We start from the raw sequence: 26014 nt of genomic DNA, 5'->3' as shown, positions 1-26014 counted from the left end.
TTAGTGGGGGGTCAGAGGTTGACTCCGAGGTCTCTCCCTTGTGGGGTGCCTCAGGGGTCGGTCCTCTCCCCCCTACTATTTAATATCTACATGAAACCGCTGGGTGAGATCATCCAAGGGCACGGGGTGAGGTATCATCAGTACGCTGATGATACCCAGCTTTACATCTCCACCCCATGTCCAGTCAATGAAGCGGTGGAAGTGATGTGCCGGTGTCTGGAGGCTGTTGGGGCCTGGATGGGTGTCAACAGACTCAAACTCAACCCGGATAAGACGGAGTGGCTGTGGGTTTTGCCTCCCAAGGACAATTCCATCTGTCCTTCCATTACCCTGGGGGGGGAATTATTGACCCCCTCGGAGAGGGTCCGCAACTTGGGCGTCCTCCTCGATCCACAGCTCACATTAGAGAACCATCTTTCAGCTGTGGCGAGGGGGGCGTTTGCCCAGGTCCGCCTGGTGCACCAGTTGCGGCCCTATCTGGACCGGGACTCACTGCTCACAGTCACTCATGCCCTCATCACCTCGAGGTTCGACTACTGTAACGCTCTCTACATGGGGCTACCTTTGAAAAGTGTTCGGAAACTTCAGATCGTGCAGAATGCAGCTGCGAGAGCAGTCATGGGCCTACCTAGGTATGCCCATGTTTCACCAACACTCCGCAGTCTGCATTGGTTGCCGATCAACTTCCGGTCACAATTCAAAGTGTTGGTTATGACCTTTGAAGCCCTCCATGGCACTGGACCAGAATATCTCCGAGACCGCCTTCTGCCGCACGAATCCCAGCGACCAATTAGGTCCCACAGAGTGGGCCTTCTCCGGGTCCCGTCAACTAAACAATGTCGGTTGGCGGGCCCCAGGGGAAGAGCCTTCTCTGTGGCGGCCCCGGCCCTCTGGAACCAACTCCCCCCGGAGATTAGAACTGCCCCTACTCTTCCTGCCTTTCGTAAGCTCCTTAAGACCCACCTGTGTCGTCAGGCATGGGGGAACTGAGGCATCTCCCCTGGGCATACAATTTATGAATGGTATGTGTGTATGTATGTGTGTTAGGAAATGGGGTTTTTTAAATGTTTTTAGTAGGAATTTAGATTTGTCGCAAACTGTCTTTTTTCACTTGTTGTGAGCCGCCCTGAGTCTGCGGAGTGGGGCGGCATACAAATCTAAATAAATAAATAAATAAATAAATAAATAAATATCTCTGGCTCTGTGCTATGTGCTATTGTTCGGTGCAAAAAACACCCTGCTGCCTATCACAAAAAAAAGCACGGTCCCTGCAGTCATACGACCCCCCAGCATCGTTCCACACACACACACCAACGGGCCTGCCCCACTATTTGATAAGCACTGGCCTAAGAACAGACTACAGGGGTACCTCTACCTAAGAACGCCTCTACTTAAGAACTTTTCTAGATAAAAACCGGGTGTTCAAGATTTTTTTGCCTCTTCTGAAGAACCATTTTCTACTTAAGAACCTGAGCCCGGAAAAATTTCCCAGGAAATTTGAGAGCGGCACAAAGGCCCGGCCAGTTTCCTGCCATTTCCCCTTTAATCCCGTCCATATCGGGCTTTTCTGGGCAGCCAGAGGAGCCTTTCGGTGGCGCTTAAGGAGGCTTTGGCAGTCCAGAGCGAATGAAACATTTTCCTTTCTCTGGGTGCTTGGAGAGGGAATAAACCTCTTCGCTGTGGTGACTCCCTCGCGCTGCCTCCTATACACCCAGCGCGAGGTTGCCTCAGGGTCCCTCTTTTTGCTTTTAAGCCTTAAAGCTTTGGATTTTTTTGATTCCCCTCACTTCACCTTCTTCCTTCGGCAGCGACCGTCCTCCTCTTCTTCCTCCTCCTCCTCCCATCCAAATTTCGAGCTTTTATTTCTTTCCTAATGGGTTTGCATGCATTATTTGCTTTTACATTGATTCTATGGGAAAAATTGCTTCTTCTTACAAACTTTTCTACTTAAGAACCTGGTCACAGAACGTAAGAACCTGGTCACAGAACGAATTAAGTTCTTAAGTAGAGGTACCACTGTATTTAAACCTGGACTGGAACTCTCTCCCCTCGCAATGCAAATCACATCCTTTCTCCTTTCTTTTTGCCCTTCGTGTCCGTTTTAGCGTCTGGAGTCACACCGATGGTCAAGATCGAACCTTCGTCCTCTTCGGTCACCGAAGGCCAGTCCCTGGACCTGAACTGCGTGGTGGCTGGCCACCCAAGAGCATCCGTCACATGGTACCGGCGGGGAGGGGCCCTGCCAGCCAACCACCAGGTTCGGACTCTCTCCGGGGCCTGAGGGGAGTGGGCGGCCGCATGCCCCCTCTTCTCTGTGGGGACCTCCTGGTTTCATTCTGGGTAACAAAAGGGTGGAAGTTGGAAAATAGCATTTAGCAATAGCATTTGGACTTATGTGCCGCTTCATAGTGCTTTTACAGCCCTCTAAGGCTCAGCCGTTTGCCCCCAACAATCTGGGTCTTTATTTGACCCACCTCAGAACGACGGAAGGCTGAGTCAACCTTCAGCCGGTGGTGAGATTTGAACTGCTGAACTACAGCTAATGGTTAGCTGAAATGGCCTGCAGTGCTGCACTCTAGCCACTGCACCACCTCGGCTCCCTAGCTTGTCAGAAAAGATAAAAAGCTTTTTTTCTGTAAAAAACGTTTTTTAAAATTATTTTTCCCTCCACAATTTTCATATATACATCCATGCATGTACCATAAAACATATCAAAACATACATACAGTAATTATATATATCTGTCCAGTCTATCATAAATCAATATCCTATTTTTGCCCCTATTTATACGGCTATTTATCAGTCTGTTTTTTCCTTGTTTCTTTACCCTCCTCTCTCTCTCTCTCTCTCCCTCCCCTTCTTCTACCTTCTTTCTCCTTCTTCCCTCCCTTCCTCTTTCTCTATCTTGACCTTTCCCTGAGTGATTCTAATACATAGTATATTTAACAGACCGATAACATTTTCCCATGCTTAAGCTATTATTTATTTATTTAATTAGATTTCTATGCTGCCCTTCTCAACCGACTCAGGGTAGCTTACAACAACAGCAGCAGCAGCAGCAACAACAACATAATAATAATAATAATGATAATGATAATAGTAATAGTAATAGTAACAATAATGAAACAACAACAAAATAACAATAACAACAACAATAATAATAGTAATAATAATAATAATAATAATAATAATAATAATAATAATAATAAAACAATTGATCACATACTCAGCTGCTGCAAAAAGATCACACAGACTGACTACAAGCATAGACACGATGCTGTGGCACAGATGATCCACTGGAACATGTGCCAGAACTACCATCTACCAGTGGCAAAGAACTGTGGGATCATAAGCCCGAAAAAGTGGTTGAAAATGAGCAAGCAAAACTACTGTGGGACTTCCGACTGACCGAATTTTGAAGCATAACACACCAGACATCCTGATTGTGGAGAAAAAGAAAGCATGGATCATCAACATCGCAATCCCAGGAGACAGCAGAATTTAGTAGAAACAGCTAGAGAAATTAGTGAAATATGAAGAGCTAAAAATCGAGCTGCAACGACTCTGGCATAAGCCAGTGAAAGTGGTCCCAGTGGTACTTGGCACGCTGGGCGCAGTGCCAAAGGATCCCAGCGGACATTTGAAAACCATTGGAATTGACAAAATCTCCATCTGTCAATTGCAAAAGGCCGCTTTACTGGGAACGGCAAACAGTTCCCCACTACATCATGCAGTCCTAGGTGCTTGGGAAGCACTCGACTGGTGATGAAATACGAAATCCAACATAGTGTTCTCGTTTGCTGTGTTGTATTGACATAATAAATAATAATAATAATAATTTATTAAATTTGTGTGCCGCCCTTCTCCGAAAACTCGGGGCGGCTCACAACATAACAGCAATACAATCTAAATACAGTCTAAATTTAAACTTTAAAAAACTAATAATAATACTGCTATTCTAATGCTGCCTCCTCCATATCTAATCTACCACCTTTTATTCTCCATTTTCCTCCCCTTTCTCTGTGGGGGCTTCCTGGTTTCATTCTGGGCAATGAAAGAGGTGGAGGTTGAAAAAGAGCCTCCTTAGCTTGCCAAAAATGATAAAGAGCTTTTTTCTTGATTACGAGGAGAAAGAATATGTTTCATTCGGAGCAGCTACTCTCATCCAGGCCTAAAGATATCTCTTTCCTTCTCTCTCTTTTTAAAATATAAGAATAAATTTCCTGAGGGAGGATTTTCAGAAAAAGAGGGCTATAACTGTAACAGGACTAAGAATCCCACTCAGTTATAAGCCAGGATCCCAGTAAAGAAATAAAGCTGTGATGGGGGAGGGGACAGAGGTGAAATGCTACCAGTTCGGGCAAACTGGTAGAAGTGGCTGCCAGTGGTTTGGAGAACCAGTAGCGGCAGCTGTGCGAGGCTCTGCCCACGCGCTTCCGAACCAGTAAGGAAGGTTAAGTACATTTCACCACTGGTCAAGCTGAAGCGACTCCAAAAAACTCTCTTTTCAAGGCTCTGATTTCAAACTAGTAAATCTTTATTTCTCTTCTTTACTGGGAAGATCGTCACGGTTACAATACTGTTATGCTAAGAAACATTCCAATCTCACAGGCTCAGTTTGCAAGCTTTAAATTCTCTCTAATGAGCAGAGATGGAACTCCTTGCCAGCGGCTTATCTGTGAGTCATATTAAATCTAAATTTGCAAAGTGTATCACAAGATATCAAAGGCTTCTCGGAAGCGAGGAAAGACGTCCATTTTCCTACATCATCATCATCATTATTATTATTATTATTATTATTATTATTATTATTATTTATTAGATTTTTATGCTGCCCCTCTCCAAAGACTCAGGGCGGCTCACAACATGCAGTTTGAACGAAAGCGGCGTCTCTTCCGATGCATTTCAGGATGTGACGCATTGATTGATTTACACAGTTCTAAACTGCAGATTCAAAACTTTTTCCTAAACATCTCCTTTCTTTTCGCGAATCTCCTAAATTTCGGATCCACCCAGGGACTGTCAGCTACGACCCCCCGCCGCCATTCTCTGAAGAAGCACTGCTTTCCACGCTAACGTCTAATTCATTTTTACCTACACCCTCATCTCCACTGCTCTCCGACAACTCTCTTAAATCAGGGTACAATAAAGCGTCTGTCTCTTTGTCCTCCTCCGAATCTGACACTTCCTAATGCAGTGGGGGAGGAGAAACAGATACAGGCAGTCTTCGACTTACAGTGGCTCATTTAGTGACTGTTCCGAAGTTACAATGGCATCGGAGAAGGTGACATAAGATGATGGGTTGCAACATCCTGAGGTCACGTGACCCCCCTTTGCAACCTTCTGACACGCAAGGAGGAACGAGGAAGCCAGATTCACTTAACAACCGGGTTCCTGAGTTCACAAAGGTGGGCGCCTCACTTGAGAAGGGCGGCCAGGAAAGTCGTAAAATGGAGCCCAAAATCACTTTAGCAATGTGTCCGGCCAAAGCCTTCATGTGGAGTTAGAGACTTTGGCCTGCCACAGTAGAATAGTATTAGAGGAACTGGGAGGGGTGGTTGCATGAGAGGGAAAGTTAATAGCCACAACAAATTCCTTTCTTAGAATCCAAGGTCATCTTTTGTTCTGCTTCAATGGATATAAAAAGGAGGTCGGTGAAATAAGTTAGTATTGGGATGGCAACGGCATGACCAACATGGCTCTGATAATATATCGAACCTTGAATCAGAGAATTTGATTGGAATCTGATTTATTTCCCAGATGCTATTTGGGGCTCTGACACAAAGTTTCACTCAGCGACAAAAATTTTGGGCTCTATTGTGGTTGTAAATCAAGGCCTACCTGTAGTAAACACTGAGAGAAAAGGGAGGGGACGGCTCCCACGGTGTATGGGTGTCATGGCAGACTGAAACGCTGCTTCTTCCCTAGATCTATGGGTCCCTGCTGAGAATCTTGGAGGTCTCGGCCGCTGACTCCGGGGAATACGTCTGCCGAGTCAGCAACGGAGCCGGCCCGAAGGAAGCCTCCATCAAGGTGACCATCCAGCAGAACCACACCCCATCCCACGGTAAGGCCCAAAACCACACCTTTGGGTGTGGGGATGAGGGAAAGAAGTCACCAAGCGGGGCACAAAAAGGCAATGTTGGGGGCATCCTTTTTTTGTCTCCTAACCCTAACCTAACCATTTGGCTTGGGGACGGAGCCCTGAAATTGGTGGGCGGGAGAAGCTAACCCAGTGATGGCTTACCTATGGCATTTAATTTGATTTAATTTAATCTAATCTAATTTAATCTAATGTAATTTATTAAATTTATAAGCCTCCCAGCTCCTTTCAGACTCATGTGTGCCACAGGTCATACGTGGAGCCATATCTGCTGGCATGCAAGCCGTTGCCCTAGTTCAGCTCCAGTGCGCCGGCCAGCTGATTTTTGGCTCGCATGGAGGCTCTGGGAGGGGATTTTTGGCTTCTGAAGAGCCTCCGGGGGATGGGGGAGTGTTAATGTATGAGCAGAGTAATCTGTTTACCAAGGTTGTGCACACACAGAAACGTTTAGATTGAGATTAGTTGTGAATAATTACTCAGCCACATACAGATATATTAACTCGAATTAAAGTTTACTTTGAGAAATAGCATGTTCAGATAAACAGTCTAAAGTCATACACATAATAAGTCAGAATAACAATCCAAATATTACCAAGTACAGTAGTACCTCTAGATACGAGCTGCTCTACATGCGAGTATTTCCAGATACGAGCTAGGAGGGGAGAGACATTTCTGTTCTACTCCCGAGCTGAAATTCGGGATACGAGCTGAGCGTCCACTAGGTGGCGAAAGAATCCTTGCTTTTGGTTAGAATCCTTGCTTTTGGTTATCTCGGAGGGGAAAAATGTTATTTGTTCCAGAATACAAGTTGCCTCGAGATACAAGCTCCCTTATGGAACGAATTATGCTCGTATCTAAGGGTACTACTGTACATAGTCTTTCTTAACAGTTGTCTTTGTTATAATGAGCAAAGTTATCAAACCTAAAGACATTTTAGCTACAATATATAACTACGATACAGAGAGATTGCAGAGAAAATGCAGAGCAAACGTAACAGTGAGTAGCCAGACCAAAAAAAAAACAGAGAGGGTGACTCAGAGAAATAAGCTGTAAACTCTATCTCCCTCTTGTGGCATTTTGCAATACCTGCAGCCAATATATTGCCAACCCAACAGATATGGATAGAGTCCTAACAGGGAGGGCCTTTTCACCCTCCCCATCCTCTAGGAAAGCCTCTGGAGCCTGGAGAGGGTGAAAAATGGGCCTACTTCGCCCACTGGAAGTCAGGAAACAGGCTATTTCCAGCCTCCATTGGACCTCCAGGAGGCAGGAGTGGTCATTTTTGCCTTCCCCATGAGTTTTCACCACCCGAAGAAGATGAGCTAACCCATCTTCTGACTTCCTCAGGGTCATCACCAGTCCGGATCGACTCCACCTCCTCTTCCATCGTTGAGGGTCAGTCCTTGGACCTCACCTGCCAGGTCACTGGCTTCTCGCAGCCCCGAGTCACTTGGTACAAGCGGGAAGGGTCCCTCCCGGCTAATCGCAAGGTACGGGCACGGTGGGAAACCCTTGGCTGGAGCGGGCACCTCTTTCCTTTGGCGGCTCCTCACCATGTCTTTCAATCGCCTTCTGCCTTCAGATTTCCGGCCTCCATTTGAGGATTCTCAAAGCCACGGCAGCGGATTCGGGTGAATACGTGTGTCGGGTGACAGACGGCGACAGCAGCGTGGTTCAAGAGGCCTCCAAAGTGGTCACTGTGCACAGCAACTCCGAAAGTGAGTCAGAAGCTCAGGTCCCAAAGCTTAGGATCTGGAACCTGTGCGTTTCATCTCCTCTAGCCCTTGAGATGGAAGGGCCAAAGAAGGCAGGCCAGGCCCAAGGGAAAAGTCCATTTCTGTTCTATCTGGCCGGATTAATTATTGGAAAGCAAACCCACATACGCTGGAAATATCTGATCGAAGCAAAAGGATTATTATTTACACAAAATCCAGCAAGAAACAAGTAAATTCTAAGTCATTTCAGGCTGACAGCATTTCCGTCTACAGAGCATAAAAACACTCTGGGATGCATGGCAGCTAGAGTCATAAATCTTCACTAATGAGGTATGTCTGGTATTTCTCACTTCACTCACTCTTCAGAGTTTAACCAACTTCTGTAAAAGCAGGAACCTAAAATCCAGGAAATTGGGAACAGTCTCTCAAAGCACTGTCTCTATGATAAACGTTTCTTGCCCCACCTCTTCTCCCATCAGCCTATCCCAGGGGTAGGCAAACTTGGCTCTTCTATAACACGTGGACTTCAACTCCCAGAATTCCTGAGCTAACATGATTGGCTCAGGAATTCTGGAAGTTGAAGTCCACAGGTCATAGAAGAGCCAGGTTTGCCTACCCCTGGCCTATCCTATATACACTGCTCAAAAAAATAAGGGGAACACTTAAACAACACAATACAAATCCAAGTAAATCAGACTTCTGTGAAATCAAACTGTCCACTTAGGAAGCCACACTGATTGACAATCAATTTCACCTGCTGTTGTACACATTCAACTTTGTACAGAACAAAGGATTCAATGAGAATATTTCATTCATTCAGATCTAGGGTGTGTTATTTGAGGATTCCCTTTATTTTTTTGAGCAGTATATAATGGCAAGGTGTGGCTAAAAGTCCCATAGATCTACTCAACGTCTAGAACCCCTGCTAGAGAGATATTCATGCCTGGCTCTCATTCTTCTGACCTTCGCTCTAGGAGAGGGTCCTCAAAGTCCTCATCGTCCTCTGATTCAGACAATACCCTTCTTGGGGGTTATAGTCTCTGGTGGTTCCCCCGTATCCAATTCCCCTCTCACTCTCAGACTCAGATGGCAAGAACACTGGCCTGCGATGCCAGTATTCCACTGTCTCCTGGTCCTAGAAATCCGTGACCAGCTGAGCCGGACGTGGACCACTCACAACAATTTCCAGGGGATGTTCGGCTCTTTCCTTTGAATCAGGCCCATGGAAGCCTGTAGGGAAGAGCCGGCAGGAGGGGAGACCTGCCCGTTAACTGATTATTGGTCCCTTCCTCCTGTCTTTCCAGCCTCGGGAGTTACGCCTCCACTCTGGATCAAGCCTTCGTCCCCCTCCCTTGTCCCAGGACAAGCTTTGGACTTGAACTGTGTCGTGGCCGGCCAAACCAGTGCCACCATCACGTGGTACAAACGAGGCGGATCCTTGCCAGCTGGCCACCAGGTATGGGAGCTCCTGGAAGTCCAGAGACATCTCCTTGGGAGGGTGTTTGCGGCAGCGTCCTCCAAACGTTTTGGGCACCAGGGACCGGTTCTGTAGAGAGGGGTTTTCCCACGGACCGGAGAACAGGGGCGAAATGCTCCTGGTTTGCTTGTGGCTGTCACTCATTGGAAAGCTGGTCACGAAGGGAGTGTGAGGCTCCGCCCACCTGCCCGGATGCCGCCATTTGGGGGGTTTTACTCATTCTGCATGCGCAAAGTTTAACCTAGTTTACGTTTAATATCTGGTCTAAGATTAACATCTAGCCCCGGCCGACAAATGAATCTACATGTATCATTAGATGAATGTGAGTGACTGGTTTTAAGATATCGGGGTTTTATTATGTTTTTAGATTATATTTCTAAATGTTGTATTTTTTTCTTGTGAGCCATCCTGAGTCTGAGGAGAAGGGCGGCATAGAAGTCTATAAAATAAAATAAATTAAATTAAATTAAATTAAAAAATTAAAATAAAATAAGATAAATAAAATATAAAATAAAATAAAATAACCCAATGATTCCCAGTGACTGATGAGGTCCCACAGAGTCGACCTTCTCCAGGTCCCGTCCACTAGACAATATCACTTGGCAGGGCCTAGGGGGAAGAGCCTTCTCTGTGGGTCTCCGGCCCTCTTGAATCAGCTCCCTCCAGAGATCTGTACCGCCTTCACCCTCCTCGCCTTCCGCATGAGTCTCAAGACTCATTTATATCACCCGGCTTGGGGCCATTAGACCCTAGCCTCCTGGCCAAACTAATGTAGTGTATGTTTGTTGTGTGAATGGAAATGGCTGATTTTAACACTATTGGAGTTTTAGATTAACTGTTTTAAAATTAATTGGATTTGATGTTGCATTGTTTTGTATTTGTTGTAAGCCGCTCCGAGTCCCCAGAAAGGGGCGGCATATAAATCCGATAGGTAGGTAGGTAGGTAGGTAGGTAGATTTAATCAATCAATTAATTAATTAATTGGATTTATATGCCGCTCCTCTCCGAAGACTTGGGGCAGCTTATAACATATAAAAAAACCCAATGTTCATCGAATCTAATTAATTAAAATTAAAATCTAAAAACCTGAAAAATCAATTAAAATACACTCATATCCATTCAATCAACAAACTCACCATACATTCATCGGCTGGGGGTAGTGTCTAATGACCCCAGGCCTGGCGGCATATATGAGTCATCAGACTCTTACAATGCAAGGAGGGTGAGGGCAGTACGAATCTCTGGGGGGAGCTGATTCCAGAGGGTTGGGCCCCCCACAGAGAAGGCTCTTCCCCTAGGTCCCGCCAAGCGACATTGCCCAGTTGATGGGACCTGTAGAAGGCCAACTCTGTGGGACCCAACCGGTCACTGGGATTCATGCGGCAGGAGGCAGTCCCGTAAGGTCATAATATAGGTGAGAGAGAGAGAGAGAGATAGCAGTGGGTGGGCGAAGCCTTGTGCTGCCTTCGTGAAATGCTCTCCAACAACCAACAGGCACGAGCAAACCGGGAGCATTTCACCCCTGCTGAAGGGAGAACGTGGTTTTGTGTGCTTGCCTGCATCCCGCGGATGGGACTTTGCTTGTTGGCACGGCCTGGTTTCTGACATGCCTGGTGGCTGGTCCACAGATTGGGAGATTGGGGACCCCTGGTTAACGGCATCCCTTTCATTAGTGTGCCGACCGTCTCTTCCTCCTCAACCCGCAGATCTCCGGTTCCCACCTGCGCATCGCCCGGATCACCCCGGCTGACCTGGGAGAATACGTCTGCCGCGTCGACCTAGATTCCCTCACCCGAGAAGCTTCCATCCTCATCTCCCTCACCCATTCCTCCTCCAGTAGGTGTGGGGTTCCTTACAGGAAGGCCGGGCTTGCTGGGGGCTGGTAGGATCCTAACCCGCCCTTCTGCTCTCCCCAGCCTTTGGCGTGGCTCCCCCGATGAAGATCGAGGCCTCCTCGTCCATCATAGCTGAAGGACAAACACTGGAACTGGACTGTGTGGTTTCCCGCCTGGAGCAGGCCATGGTTACCTGGTACAGACGGGGTGAAGCCCTGCCAGCCCATCACCAGGTACAGGCAGGATGTAGCCTTAAACAAGTGCAACTGAGTAACACCTTTGAAGCTACTTGGAAGGAACTTGAGGGATAAAAGCTACAATCCTGAAGGCATCTCCTTGCCTGCAAAGTGCCCCAAATTGGCTCTTGGGCACAATTTATTCATTTTATATTTATATCTATATCTCTATAGTGGTACCTCTACTTAAGAACTTAATTCGTTCCGTGACCAGGTTCTTAAGTAGAAAAGTTTGTAAGTAGAAGCAATTTTCCCCATAGGAATCAATGTAAAAGCAAATAATGCGCGCAAACCCATTAGGAAAGAAAGAAAAGCTCAGAATTTGGATGGGAGGAGGAGGAGGACAGTCGCTGCCGAAGGAAGAAGGTGGGGTGAGGGGAATCCAAAATGTTAAGGCTTAAAAAAAACCAAAGAGGGACTCTGAGGCGGCGAGAAGGAGCATGTGTCTCCCATACACCCGGCGCGAGGCTGCCTCCCATACACTGTGTGAGAGAAAGAAACCCAGGGGGAATGGCAGGAAACTCGCCAGGCCTTCATGCCGCTCTCAAATTTCCTGGGAAATTTTTCTGGCCTTGGGTTCTTAAGTAGAAAATGGTTCTTAAGAAGAGGCAAAAAAATCTTGAACACCCGGTTCTTATCTAGAAAAGTTCTTAAGTAGAGGCGTTCTTAAGTAGAGGTACCACTGTATTTATATTTATATTTATAAATGAAGAGGCAACAGCCATTGCAATCTCTGGAACGTTTAAAATTTATTAAAAACTACTAAAATTAACTAAATCTTCGTTAGTGCTCTACTAACATCGTCAGAGTGTTAAAATCCCCATTGAAGACAGTTGATTTTATAATAATGCTGCTCAATTTGTCATTGTCCGCATCACAGGCCGACTGTGCAATACCAGTCCTAGTCATACACAGTTAAATCAGTCAATACATCTACATTACTATAAGCATACTTGTTCAGCTTACAAATACATAAACCATCATTTCAACACAGTTTCCACTACAGCATAGTCACATAGACAAAACAGAAATAGTAGTCAATAGCAGAGTGTAGCAGAACCATGCTTATGGCTCCCTCTTGTGGCTCTCTGCAGCACTACCTCTTAAAGCAATAATGTTTTAAAACATGTAAGCATCCATTGTTGGTTTATATTATATATTGCCAAACCCAACTAGTTATGTACATAGTACTAACACAATCCATACATCATAGTCAGCAAAATGAGGTTGATTTAAGGGCATTCTGATAAGGATGCCATCCTCTTTTAGGCCTTGGGAACTCGCCTGCGACTGGTCAAGATCTCTCCAGCCGACTCTGGAGAGTACGTTTGCCGGGTCAGCTCCAATGCCGCCAGCCAGGAAACCTCCGTCTTGGTCACTGTCCAGCAGCAGGACGCCAGCTCTAATTTCCGTAAGAACACCCTTACCTCAAATAAGGGAGGTTGAACCGGGAGGGTTGGCGCAAAGGTTGGCAGCATGAAGAAACGAAGGGAGGGAATAGAGGCAGTTCTTGGCTTACAAAAGTCCACTCAGCGACCGTTCGACGTTAATGGCAGCACTGAAAAAAGAGACTTTATGGTCATTTGTCACCGTTAACGACCGTTGCAGTATTCTTGGGATTTACATTCAGATTGCTTGGCAACTGGTTCGTATTTATGACGGTCGCAGTGTCCTGTGAATTTTACATGAATCCTCTTTTTCGCAACCTCCCGACGCACAAAACCCAGGAGGCAGCCTGATTTGTTTAGCAACGGCATAACCTGGTTTAACAGCTGCCGCGATTCCGTTAACCGGCATGGTGAGAAAAGTCATAAAGTGGGGCAAAACTCCGCAAACAATCTCGCTTGGCCACCTAAATTTCTGGCCTCAACTGTGGTCGGAAGTCAAGGACCAACCCTGGAACACTGGAAGCTTTCTGCTTCTCTGCCTCCCCCAAGAGCAGGAGTAGGCAAAGTTGGCTCTTCTATGACTTGTGGACCTCAACTCCCAGAATTCCTGAGCCAGTCATGCTAGCTCAGGAATTCTGGGAGTTGAAGTCCTCATGTCATAGAACAGCCAACTTTGCCTACCCCTGCCCAAGGGTTACGTGGGAGGAGGAAAGGCAGCAATTGTGGGGCTTCTCCCTGGATGGATGAGGGTGGGAGCATTTGGCAATGGCCCTGACCGTTCTTCTCGTTACCATGGCAGCCGCCGGAGTGATCCCCCCCGTACGGATCGAGTCTTCTTCCACCTCGCCTTCTGAAGGCCACACCATAGACCTGAAATGCATCGTGGCCGCCTCTGTACCTCAGCCGAGAGTCACCTGGTATAAGCGAGGAGGGGCTCTTCCTGCAGGACACCAGGTGTGCGCATGCGTGGGGCTCGCTAAGGAAGGGTTTCTCTCCAGGGGCTGCGAGGAAGAGGCCAGTGCCTGGAGGGTTCACCCCTGACTCGTTTCTCCTCAGGTCTCGGGCTTCCTCCTGCGCATCCCACAGGCTTCACCAGCTGACTCTGGGGAATACGTCTGCCGTGTGAGCCACGGCTCGTCCGTTCATGAGGCCTCACTGGTGGTGACCATCAAGGGCGAAACAGGCTCCTACTGTAAGTCCCCCTCCCCACAGGGGCTGGACTGGAGGGTGTGATTGCCTGCTCCTCTCTCATTGAAGTGGATCTGTCAAGTGTCAACGCACCAAATAGCATCTGAGAAATAAATCAGATTCCAGTCCAATTCTATCACTTAAGGTTTCAATTTATTATCGGAGCCATGTTGGTCACGCTACTGCCATTCCGATACAGTGCCCCACCCAGGTTAAGGTTCATCCCACAGCCCCACACCCACAAGTTCATCATGAGGATCAGTCCGAGTGCAGGGATTCCACCAACTTCCTCTTTTCTTCTGTTGATGCAGAACAAAAGATAACCTTGGGCTCTAAGAAAGGAATTTGTATTCTTTTTATTTATTTATTTTTATTTATTTATTTTGTCCAATACACAATGAGGGTTTTAGTGGGTATATATCTATATACACATAGTAAAATACATGATGAAGGTTATAGAGGAGATACTCATAGTAAAATATATCTAAGAAATAATAGAAAAGAAGATATAGGAATAGAACATATCAATGAAAGAATAGAAGAAGAGATATAGGAATAGAAGAAAGGTATAGGAGATATAGGAGAGCAATAGGATAGGGGACGGAAGGCACTCTAGTGCACTTGTACTCGCCCCTTACTTACCTCTTAGGAATCTGGATAGGTCAACCGTAGATAATCTAAGGGTAAAGTGTTGGGGGTTTGGGGATGACACTATGGAGTCCGGTAATGAGTTCCACGCTTCGACAACTCAGTTACTGAAGTCATATTTTTTACAGTCAAGTTTGGAGCGGTTAATATTAAGTTTAAATCTGTTGTGTGCTCTTGTGTTGTTGTGGTTGAAGCTGAAGTAGTCGCCGATAGCCAGGACGTTGCAGCATATGATCTTGTGGGCAATACTTAGATCTTGTTTAAGGCGTCTTAGTTCTAAACTTTCTAGGCCCAGGATTGAAAGTCTAGTCTCATAGGGTATTCTATTTCAAGTGGAGGAGTGAAGGGCTCTTCTGGTGAAGTATCTTTGGACATTTTCAAGGGTGTTAATGTCTGAGATGCGATATGGGTTCCAAACAGATGAGCTGTATTCGAGGATGGGTCTGGCGAAAGTTTTGTAAGCTCTGGTAAGTAGTGTGAGATTGCCAGAGCAGAAGCTACGTAGGATTAGGTTTACAACTCTTGAAGCCTTCTTGGCTATGTTGTTGCAGTGGGCTTTGGCACTTAAATCTTTTGTTATTAGTATTTATTTATTTATTTATTTATTTATTTATTTATTTATTTATTTATTTATTTATTTATTTATTTATTTATTTATTTATTTATTTATTGGATTTGTATGCTGCCCCTCTCCAGGTCTTTCACCGAGTGGGGATTATCTGTGATAATTTGATTATTCAGTTCGTATTTGGAGTTCAGATTCTTCTTCCCAATGTGGCTAGAAACTCTCATTCCCTCTCATTCAACTACCCCTCCAAATTCACCTAATTTTTTTTATTTTTTTTTATGACGCCTTTCTCCTTAGGGCAGCTTACAACATGTTAGCAATAGCACTTTTTAACAGAGCCAGCATGTTGCCCTCACAATCCGGGTCCTCATTTTACCCACCTCGAAGGATGGAAGGCTGAGTCAACCTTGAGCCAGTGATGAGATTTGAACCGCTGACCTGCAGATTTAGCAGTCAGCTTTAGTGGCCTGCAGTACTACACTGTACCTGCTGCACCACCTTGGCTCTAATATTGTGCTACTGTGGCAGGCCAAAGTCTCTAACTCCACATGATGGCTTCGGCCTGACATCCAGGTTCCAACTGACGACCCCAACCCAGCAAGCGCCATCGAGACAATCCAATCTCTTTAATGCAAAACTTTATTGCGTACATCATTATTTCGACACAGAATGAAAGCAAAACCAGCTCTGGCTAATCCCCCCCAGAGTTCACTGTTATTAAAGTGTAGATTCCTCCCTCCCTCCAATTAGTGCAGGTCACATTGTCCAATGAAGCATCACAAATATTGTTATGAGAGGATGTCTGGAAGGTCTGGCACACACCTGCTGAAGTGTCCTTGGTTCTCACAGCTGAATGCCTGAAAGTTACAGTTGTGCATACTCCCTTTTAGCCTGAGGAATGAATGAATGAATGAATGAATGAATGAATGAATGAATGAATGAATGAATGAATGGAATGAATGAATGAATGAATGAATGGAATGAATGAATTTGTTTGTTTGTTTGCTTGTTTGTTTGTTTGTTTGTTTGTTTATTAGATTTGTATGCTGCCCCTCTCCGTAGATACGAGGCGGCTCACAGCAATAATGCTCGGATTCGGAGGTGGAGAGTGATTTAGAGCTTGTCAGTTTACCTGATTTAGAAACAGATGGGAATGTTAGTGAAGGAGACGAAGATCATGACATACACATGAGTTCAGGTGAATCAAATGGGAAGGATTGGAGATGGGTTAATTCCCGCTTCAGACACCACCAGAGATGATTAGAAGAAGTAAGAGGAGGAGATTTTAGACTCTTAGAGAGTGAGGAAGAGGAAGAGAAGCTGATTGTGTCAATTTTGTCATACCAAGACTCCGGCACGTAAGCTAGTGTGATTTATAACCTGTTTTATGGCTCTTCGCTAGCACTGATTAGCTCATAAATTTTAGAATGACTTGTGGAATGCATTCAAATAACTACTGAGATAATCTGCCTAACTGCTTAAGAGGGAAATAAGAATGAATGGCACTGCACAATAGCAGTTGTTTTAATGAAGAGTGAAGAAAAATAAAGAGAAGCTTTGCTGTGTTTTTACAAAATAAGGCATGTGGCAGTCATTTATTCCAATCTGAATTAGCATGAAACCAGAACAGTTACAATCCACATTTCATTTCCCCCTTCCCTCCCCTCCCATAGTTTGTTGGCAAACTACGGAGAGTTACGGCATACAAGTGGCAAGTTTGCATACGATGGCAAGTTTGTTGGCAAGCCACGGAGAGGGGTGACATACAAGTCCAATAAATAAATAAAGCTGAGAAGCAGTAAAATTGAAAGCAGCATGATCATGCTTCAAATCGTTACCGGATCCCTGTTTTCTCCTTCCCCCTGGCTCTTGCAGCTGTGGGCGTCACTCCCCCGATCAGGATTGAAACCTCCTCTGCAGTCATCACCGAGGGGCAGACCTTGGACCTGAACTGCCTGGTGGCCGGTCGATCCCAAGCCAGGGTGATGTGGTACAAGCGCGAGGGCGCCCTGCCCGTCCACAGTCAGGTAATATCTCCCTCTTATGGCAACTTGCAATAGTACAGCCAATCAGAACATAGCATACATTTTAAAGCTACATTACATCAATCCATACAACCATACATTGTTGGCTTGTTTGTATATAACCAACCCAACCATTTGGACAGAGTACTAACAGAAGCGGAGTTGGGATTGTGGGCAAACTGGATTAGCCAGACATTTTTCAGAATGTGTGTTGTGCATTTGTTGCTCTTGTGATGAGGGATCTCCTGAAATACCTTGGTGTAATATTAGGGGGTTTAAGAAGTGGAAACTGAGTGTGGAGGATGAAACTTTGGCAGCTATGTGCCTCTTCATTTCAACTTAGCATTAGAGTGGTGAGGGAAGTGTTGCTTAGGAATGGGTTAGGGAGACATGAAGCCTTTACAGTTCCGCTGAGGACTGTGAGAAACCTTCTCAAGGACATCATAACAGTTGAAACAGACAGTTCCCATAACTAAGTCAGGGCAACGTGAGTGATTGTGGGGTTTGGATGAGGAAATTATTGTTTAATTCTATGAACTGGTGTTTGGGAACCTCAGAGATTTACTTCTATATTGCCATGCTGTCTATTCAATAAACAGTAAGATCTTCAGAAACAGAAGGAACGTGGAGTTTGATTTGGATTCTCCCACCGGGTCTTCACATCAAGGCTTTGGGAAATCCAAGGAGGGTTGGGGGGGGGAAATGGCTCCAGTTGGTAAAAGAAATCAGCTCTTGATTGTCTGCTTTTTTTTTTCTTCACAGATTTTTGGAACCCACCTCCGGATCTCGCAAGTTTCTGTGGCCGATTCGGGCGAGTACGTCTGCTACGTGAACGAAGGCACGAGCCGACTGGAGACGTCCATCATTGTGTCCATTCCAGGCAGCTCAGGCGGGCCACCCAGTAGGTGCCTGGGAAGCTTGTGGCACGTGGAGGGGAAAGGGGAGGACGGGAAATGGGGAGGTGGGCCGTGGAGTTGCAATACAACCCTTCATCCTCTGCAGACTCTGGGGTGATCCCGCCGGTTCGGATTGAATCCTCTTCCTCTTCCCTCGTCGAGGGGCAGACCTTGGAGCTGAACTGCCTCGTGGCTGGCCAGGCCCACCCCAAAGTCAGCTGGTCCAAAAGAGGAGGACCTCTCCCACCCAACCACCAGGTAGAAGGGAAAGACCCTTCTTCTCCGCCTCATTTGGGCGAGGGTGGAGATCACGGTTGGCATTCACTTACCTTCCTGATTGGTTCACAAATGTGGAGCTCCACACATGCGCGCGGCCTTCCGGACCTGCACAGAGCCTCGAAAATATCAATAACGTCCGGGCGGGTGGGTGGAGCCTCCTGCAGTTGCCACTACCGGTTCGTCTGAACCTGATAGAACTGGCTAAATATCTCCTCCGATGGCGATCCTCGATCCTTTCCAGTGATGGGCTGCTCCCGGTGAGGGCCACTCTATAGAGTGGTAGTAAATTTGGGGATGCATGCGCATCTGCGCGCCCTTGTGTGAAATTTGGGTTCTGCGCATGTGCCCAAAGCCAAACCTTGCGTGAAGACACTCGCACAAGCAAGCGCGGAAGCAAAAATGTCTGTGAAAATCAGTGAAATCTCGCTCTCGCATGCATCCACACAAGATTTGGCTTTTCTGCAGAAACCAAATCTCACGCGGGGGGGTGCGCCCACACGCTCATTTCATTTCATTTATTGGATTTATATGCCGCCCCTCTCCGAAAACCAGTAGCACTGGCGGTGGGCAGCCCTTCAGTTATCCTTTCTCCCTTCCTAGCTCCTTTCTGGGGAAATAGGGCCAGCAGGAGAGCCAAATACTGATGGGGGCAGTGTTGCGGCGAGTAGCTAACTTACCTCTCCTTGGCAGGTCTTGGGCACTCGCCTCCGCATCCCACAGGTCTCCTCTGCCCACTCCGGCGAGTACATCTGCCGCGTCAGTAGCCCCAACGCCATCCAGGAGGCGGTGTTGGTGGTCACCATCCAGGACAGCGAAGGCCCCTCTCGCCGTAAGACTCCTCTGCTCCCCTCTCCATCTCTCAGCCACACAGGCCTGCTGGAGGACAGGCCTGGCTCATTCAAGGTGTCCTCTCTCTCTTTTGTCCAGCATCAGGGGCTGCCCCAGCTCTGAGGATCGAGGCTTCCTCCTCCTCTGCCCTTGAAGGGGAGACCCTGGATCTGTCATGTGTTGCTCCAGGCCAGCCCCAAGCCACATTCGCCTGGTATCGGCGAGAGGGTCAGCTGCCTGCAGGTCACCAGGTACGGGCAAACCTGTCCACCATGGTGGAAAGAAGGGAGTCTCGTTGACAGAAGAGTGTGTTCTGAGTGGTCCACGTCTGGCTCAGCTGGTCACGGATTTCAATGACCAGGAGATGGATGTGTATTGGTATCCTAGGCCAGTGTTCTTGCCACTTGAGTCTGAGAGTGAGAGTGAGGAAGAGTTAGAAACTGAGGGTCAACCAGAGAAATAGCACCCCCAGTTATGGTATTGAGTCAGAGGAAGATGATGAAATAGAGGAGGAGCCCATGTTAGACGCCAGAGTCAGAACATTTATGTCCAGACAAGAATATCTGAAAAGAATGGGGTATTGGCATTAATAGCTCTAAGGGACACTTGGCCACACCTTGTCTGTATATAAGGGACAGTCTGAGAGGAAGTGTGTGTGTGGTGAACAACGTTTGTAATCATGGCAATTGGTGAATCAAAGCTGAGAGAACTTTCTGCTTCCAGAGACTTTTTATCCATGCCAGTTTTGCGTTCTACAAAGTTTTACTGAATCGTAAGTTTTGGTCAATCTGCCAGAATCACTTCAAGGACTGAGATTAATGACTCTGGCTCACAGCCCAGGCTTTCTTACTTCCGGCTCATTAGCCAGGAATGCTGCCAGTGTGAAATTCCTTAGAGTTAACCAGTTTTTTGCCTGAACTTGTTTTTAAGCAAAATACTTTTACTATGATCAATTTCTGAAAGCGTGTATGGCTTTTATTTCTGATCGCTGACCCATCCATGCAGAACAGAGGGGGCTTCAGGTGGGGAAATCATAAATTTGCAATGCTTTTCCTCTTCCTGCCTGGCCCCCACAGGTCTCCAATGCCCACCTGCGACTGGTTCGACTCACCCCCGCCGACTCTGGCGAATACATCTGCCGTGTGAGCGGAGGCAGCGTCCCACAAGAGGCGTCCTTCATAGTCTCTGTCGTGGCCAACACCAGTCCTACTTCCCGTACGTCTGGCATTCGACAGGGACGAGAGGGGGTGTGTGGGGGACGTTCGGACTCCGGGGTTCACACCGGTCTCCCGGCAGGTCTGCAAAGCCCCATCATCTCCATCGAGCCCCACAGCGTGGTTGTGCGCGGAGGGGAAGAGGTCTCCTTCAGGTGCCACGTCCACAAAGGCAGCCCGCCTCTCGAGATCACCTGGAAGTTTCCCAACAACCAGCTGCTAGGTGAGGTTTGGGGGCTGCCAGGTGAGCAGCAGGGCCAGATGGTTTGTGGTGGGGAGCTGATTCTGGGGAGCCCCCCCCTCCTGGTAATTCCTCCTATCCCTTCCGCAGATAATGTGAGGATCAGCCCTAACGGCTCTGCGATCACCATCTCCAATGCTCGTCCAGAAAACCACGGGGCCTACCGATGTGTGGTCTCCAACCAGTTTGGTATTGCCAATAGCCTAGTCAACGTCCTGGTCCAAGGTAAGGGGCAATGTTGAGGGTCTCTCTAGGACAGCAAGGGCAAAAACCAGCTGTGGGTTGCTATCAGTTCGGCCTGGCTTGGTGAACCGGAAGCGGCCGTGGGAGGCTCCACCCATCTACCCACCTGGGACGCTTCAGCCTGTCAAGTAATATAAACTTGAAGTAATATTACAAGTACAGTAACAGGGTGTCCAGCCACCCCGAGCAGCATACAAATCTAATAAATAATAATAAATACTACTAATAATAATAATAAAACCTGGAAAACAGGAAAATCAGGGAATTTTCAGTGAAATCGGCAGTTTGGGAAATATCAGAATTATCAGGGAATTAGGGGGAAAATGGAATTAATCAGGGAAGAAAAAAATGTATTAAAATGTTAAAAAATCAGGGATTCAAAATAACTCTGACACTGTGCATGAGCAAAAGTGTCATGCGCGCTGGCACGAGGGAACTGGTAGCAACAGGATTTACAACCCACTAAAGGCAAGGACCCCTTTCGTTCTCTTCTGGACGAGACTCAAGTTGGACTCAGGAGGAGTTGGACTCAGAAGCCACCCAGAGTTGGGCAGTCTATAAATCTAATAAATTAAATTAAAATTAATTAAGGAACACCAGGGTGGAGAGTCTGCCAAAAGCCCAGGGTGAACTCTTAGGTGCCCTTCTCCTCCTAGGGCTGCCTACCGTTTCGGTGGTGCCGAAGGGACCCCTGCAGCTCAAAGTGGGCAAGTCCATCAGCGTGGATTGCCTGGCGTCTGGGGATCCTCGGGCTGTGGTGCGCTGGACCAAGCTGGGAGTCTGGAAGAAGCTGGAGAACCAGAGGATGCTGCCCTTGGAGAGCCGAGCTGTGCTGCAGGTGGGTGGAGGTCTTTTTTAATTTTCTTGCGGGAAATTTTTTTTTCATCTTTCTCCACCTTGAAAACATGCATACATTCAATGAATATGCTCATAAAGTCTCTTATATGAAGATTAATACAATATCCTAAATCACATTTCAAATCACTAATCACTAATTCAGTGTATCTAAGAAAAAAAATTAGAAAAGAAAAAAAACTTTATATATAAAAGAAACTAGAAATATGACTTAAGTAGCTAATTTTAATCTAAAAAGTGACAGATCAATTGTTCTTAATTTTTCAATTCTGATAATCATTTCTTAAATCTTAAATTGCATTTCAAACCTATTCTAGTTTACATTTAAATATATGTCAGACATTTACGTAAGTATATGTCACCCTCCTTTTCTCTTTTTGTCAACCAGGTTCTCTCATTCCTATTTCTCATCCCTTTATCTCTTTTACATTAAATTTACATTAACTATTTTACCCATTTTTATTTTCAATCCACTCATAAAATTTCCCCCAAAATTTTATAAAACTCTATAAAAATGAATAGACTGACAATGAAAATTAAAGATTAAAGACTCGTTCTTAATCTTTTATTTTCATTGTAAGTCTATTCATTTCCACACAGTCCATAATCTTGAAGTCCACACCTCATAAAGTTGCCAAGGTTGGAAACCTCTGGATTTTTTAGGTAGAGGTACCACTGTACATTAAAGTGTATAAAATTAGTACAGTGGTACCTCTACCTACAAAGGCCTCTACTTACAAACTTTCCTACATAAGAACCGGGTGTTCAAATTGTTTTGCCTCTTCTCAAGAACCATTTTCCACTTCCAAACCTGAGCCCCCGAAACTGTAACCAGAAAAGGCAGGAAGAAGCCTCCGTGGGCCTCTCTAGGAATCTCCTGGGAGGAAACAGGGCCGGAAAAGGCAGGGAGAAGCCTCTGTGGGGCCTCTCTAGGAATCTCCGGGTAGGAAACAGGGCCAAAAAAGGCAGGGAGAAGCCACCGTGGGGCCTCTCTAGGAATCTCCTTGGAGTAAACAAGGCCTCCACCCTCCCTGTGGTTTCCCCAATTGCATGCATTATTTGCTTTTACATTGCTTTCTGTGGGAAAAATTGCTTCTTCTTACAAACTTTTCTACTTAAGAAAATGGTCACGGAATGAATTAAGTTTGTAAGTAGAGATACCACTGTATTTACTTTAGCAAATAGCGTAGTCAAGTCCAGTCATACACAGTTAAATCAGTCAATATTTTTTAACACATTAACAATAGCACTAGTCTTATTACTTCAACTTACAAATACTGTACATAAACTATCATCGAACACACAGTTCTTACTACAGCAATCACAATGAATCAGCAATACCAAACAGAGAGAAAGATGCAATTATTTTCACAATTATTTTTGCAATAAAGAGCACAGGAAAGAAATACGGAACTACTTATGATTATGTGTAATAATCGTAATCAACATAACAGTTGACCTTTTCTTTTTTCTTTTTCTTTTTTTTTCTTTTTTCCCCTTCTTTTTCTTCTCTCTTTTCTTTCTGCTAAACATTTAATAATGAGAAATTATATATATATATATATATATATATATATATATATATATATATATATATTTCATTTCTTTTATTTGAGTGTTGTATAAGTGTCTGTGTTTGTTTATTTTGTCTGAGAAATAACAGAGAGAAAGAATCATGTTTCTGGCTCCCCCTTGTGGCAACCTGCAACACTAACCCTTAAAGCTATAGTGCTTCAATACATACAAGCATTCATTGTTAGCTTTTTTATATATTGCCAAACCCAACATATTACTAACAAAGGGGACCTTGATTCCTCCGTTCAAGTGGGAATCAGACTGAGGGTGCCAGGTGTGGACTCCTCTCCTTCCCCAGATCTCCTCCGCAAAGCTGGGAGATGCCGGCACATACGTGTGTATGGCCCAGAACTCCGTGGGCACCACAGAGGCACAGGTGGACGTGAGCGTGGAGGCGGTGCACGGCCACAGAGGCGTCCCCAACATCCATGTGACTCCGACCCAGACAGTGCAAGCGGGACAGACGGCTCAGCTCCATTGCTCTGCCACAGGTGTGTGTTTGTATAAAGAGGGGGGGGTGTTATTTGGCCCTGACTGGTCCCCATCTTGGGGTCCCCTGTGCCAAGGGTACCTGGGTTGCTGACCGGTTGTGCTTACCGCTGCTTCCTTTTGCTGGAATTCGACAGGTGACCCAACTCCCACCATCCACTGGTCCAAGTTGCGGGCTCCCTTGCCGTGGCAGCATCAGGTGGTGAACGACACCCTCATCATCCCCCGGGTGGCCCAGCAGGACTCGGGCCAGTACATCTGCAATGCCAGCAACTCTGCGGGGTTCACTGAAGCCTTCGTGGTGCTGGACGTGGAGAGTGAGTGTGCCAGAAGGACGAGGAGGGATGGGGCTAATGCAGGGATGCTGTGATGCTCCCTGGACACCCATGGGATTATTTCATTTCATTTCATTTTATTATTTTATTCATTCATTCACTCATTCATTCATTCAAATTTCTAGGCCGCCATCCTCCAGGGGACTCGGGGCGGCTTACAAGATAAAAATCCAAACAAAATACATGGCATCGGACCAAAATACCTCCGGGACCGCCTTCTGCCGCACGAATCCCAGTGACTGGTCAGGTCCCATAGAGTTGGCCTTCTCCGGGTCCCGTCGACTAAGCAATGTTGTCTGGTGGGGCCCAGGGGAAGAGCCTTCTCTGTGGCGGCCCTGGCCCTCTGGAATCAACTCCCCCTGGAGATTAGGACAGCCCCCACCCTCCTTGCCTTTCGTAAACGCCTGAAAACTCATCTATGTCACCAGGCATGGGGAAATTAATATACCCCTTAGCTATTATAATTTATGTTGGTTTGTTTGAGTTGTATGATTATTTTTATAAGGGTTTTTTTAATTGTTTTTAACTATTGGATTTGTATATTGTGTATTGTCCTGTTGTGAGCCGCTCTGAGTCCTCGGAGAGGGGCGGCATACAAATCTAATAAATTATTATTATTATTATTATTATTATATTATACTTTAATTTACTTGACTGCTATGCCGCCCAGTGGGATTCAGGGTGGCTTGCAACAATAAATAGTACATACAATGAACAAGTCAAATAATTAGTAATAAGAACATTTAAAAAACTATAATAAACCTTATCCAAAACTTATCCAATTGAATCCCAAAATATACAGAACAGTTGCAGTCGGGGCGTGATAGGAGGTTACATTCATGGCCCCCAGGCCTGGCCCCAAAGCCAGGTTTTCAGAGTCTTTTGTTGGTTCCATAACATTGGGGCAGCCACAGAGAAGGCTCTTCCTCCCGGGCCCATAACTTGCATTGTTTAGTTCACTGGACGTGGAGGAACCCCAGCCATAAAACCCAAATCTTAAAATTCCAAACATTTAAGCCCATTCATCCAAGCTCATCCCAATCACAATCATAATTGGGAGCAGGATTCCAATGCTCACAGCCCCAAGCCTGCCAGCAAAGGTGCATTTTTAAAACCTTTCGAAAAGCCAGGAGACTGGGGGCGATGCAGATCTCTGGGGGGAATTGATTCCAAAGGACCGGAGCCGCCACAGAGAAGGCCCTTCCCCAAGGCCCCACCAAGTGACAATGCTTGGCTCACAGGACCTGGAGAAGACCGGCTCTGTGAGATCTGAGCGGCCGCTGGGATATGTGAGGCAGGAGACAGTCCCGTAAGTAAGGGTTGAGAGGGAGATGGCAAAAGAAAATTGATTGTTTGATTGATTGAGTGATTGATTGGATTTGTACACCACTCCTCTCCAAAGACTCAGGACGGCTCACAACATATCAAAACAATATAATATATATATATACAGTGTTCCCTCGATTTCTGCGGGAGATGCGTTCCGAGACCGCCCGCGAAAGTCGAATTTCCGCGAAGTAGAGATGTGGAAGTAAATACACCATTTTTGGCTATGGACAGTATCACAAGCCTTCCCTTAACACTTTAAACCCCTAAATTACCATTTCCCATTCCCTTAACAACCATTTACTCACCATTATTACTGGTACTCACCATTGAATAAGACACTTAGTGATCCTGATATTTATAAACATAATTATTTATTAACAATAATTTTGTTTGTTTGTATTTTTTTGCAAAAATTATTAGTTTGGTGATGACATATGACATCATTGGGTGGGAAAAACCGTGGTATGGGAAAAAAACCGCAAAGTATTTTTTAATTAATATTTTTTGAAAAACCGTGGTATAGGTTATTCGCGAAGTTTTTTAATACA

The 26014-nt window shown here is 45.9% G+C and overlaps 1 protein-coding gene across 2 annotated transcripts in view; it reads left to right on the top strand.

Moving 5' to 3' along the window:
* The window catches only part of HSPG2 (heparan sulfate proteoglycan 2), a 151106-nt gene that overhangs the window by 96659 nt on the left and 28433 nt on the right, over window positions 1–26014 (top strand). For both annotated transcript variants that reach the window (XM_070759428.1, XM_070759427.1), the window contains exons 50-70: window positions 2106–2257; window positions 5929–6067; window positions 7451–7593; window positions 7686–7821; window positions 9123–9274; window positions 11002–11131; window positions 11212–11363; window positions 12636–12777; window positions 13554–13708; window positions 13811–13946; window positions 17034–17185; window positions 17945–18083; window positions 18185–18336; window positions 19048–19186; window positions 19285–19436; window positions 20262–20400; window positions 20482–20622; window positions 20731–20865; window positions 21540–21721; window positions 23612–23804; window positions 23940–24119. In XM_070759428.1, coding sequence (XP_070615529.1) covers window positions 2106–2257; window positions 5929–6067; window positions 7451–7593; window positions 7686–7821; window positions 9123–9274; window positions 11002–11131; window positions 11212–11363; window positions 12636–12777; window positions 13554–13708; window positions 13811–13946; window positions 17034–17185; window positions 17945–18083; window positions 18185–18336; window positions 19048–19186; window positions 19285–19436; window positions 20262–20400; window positions 20482–20622; window positions 20731–20865; window positions 21540–21721; window positions 23612–23804; window positions 23940–24119 — 3141 coding nt within the window. The remainder of the gene's footprint in view (window positions 1–2105; window positions 2258–5928; window positions 6068–7450; window positions 7594–7685; window positions 7822–9122; window positions 9275–11001; window positions 11132–11211; window positions 11364–12635; window positions 12778–13553; window positions 13709–13810; window positions 13947–17033; window positions 17186–17944; window positions 18084–18184; window positions 18337–19047; window positions 19187–19284; window positions 19437–20261; window positions 20401–20481; window positions 20623–20730; window positions 20866–21539; window positions 21722–23611; window positions 23805–23939; window positions 24120–26014) is intronic.

Source organism: Erythrolamprus reginae, chromosome 8 (assembly GCF_031021105.1).
Source record: "Erythrolamprus reginae isolate rEryReg1 chromosome 8, rEryReg1.hap1, whole genome shotgun sequence".
Taxonomy (NCBI): Eukaryota; Metazoa; Chordata; class Lepidosauria; order Squamata; family Dipsadidae; genus Erythrolamprus; species Erythrolamprus reginae.
This window is presented reverse-complemented; position numbering and strand designations above follow the sequence as displayed.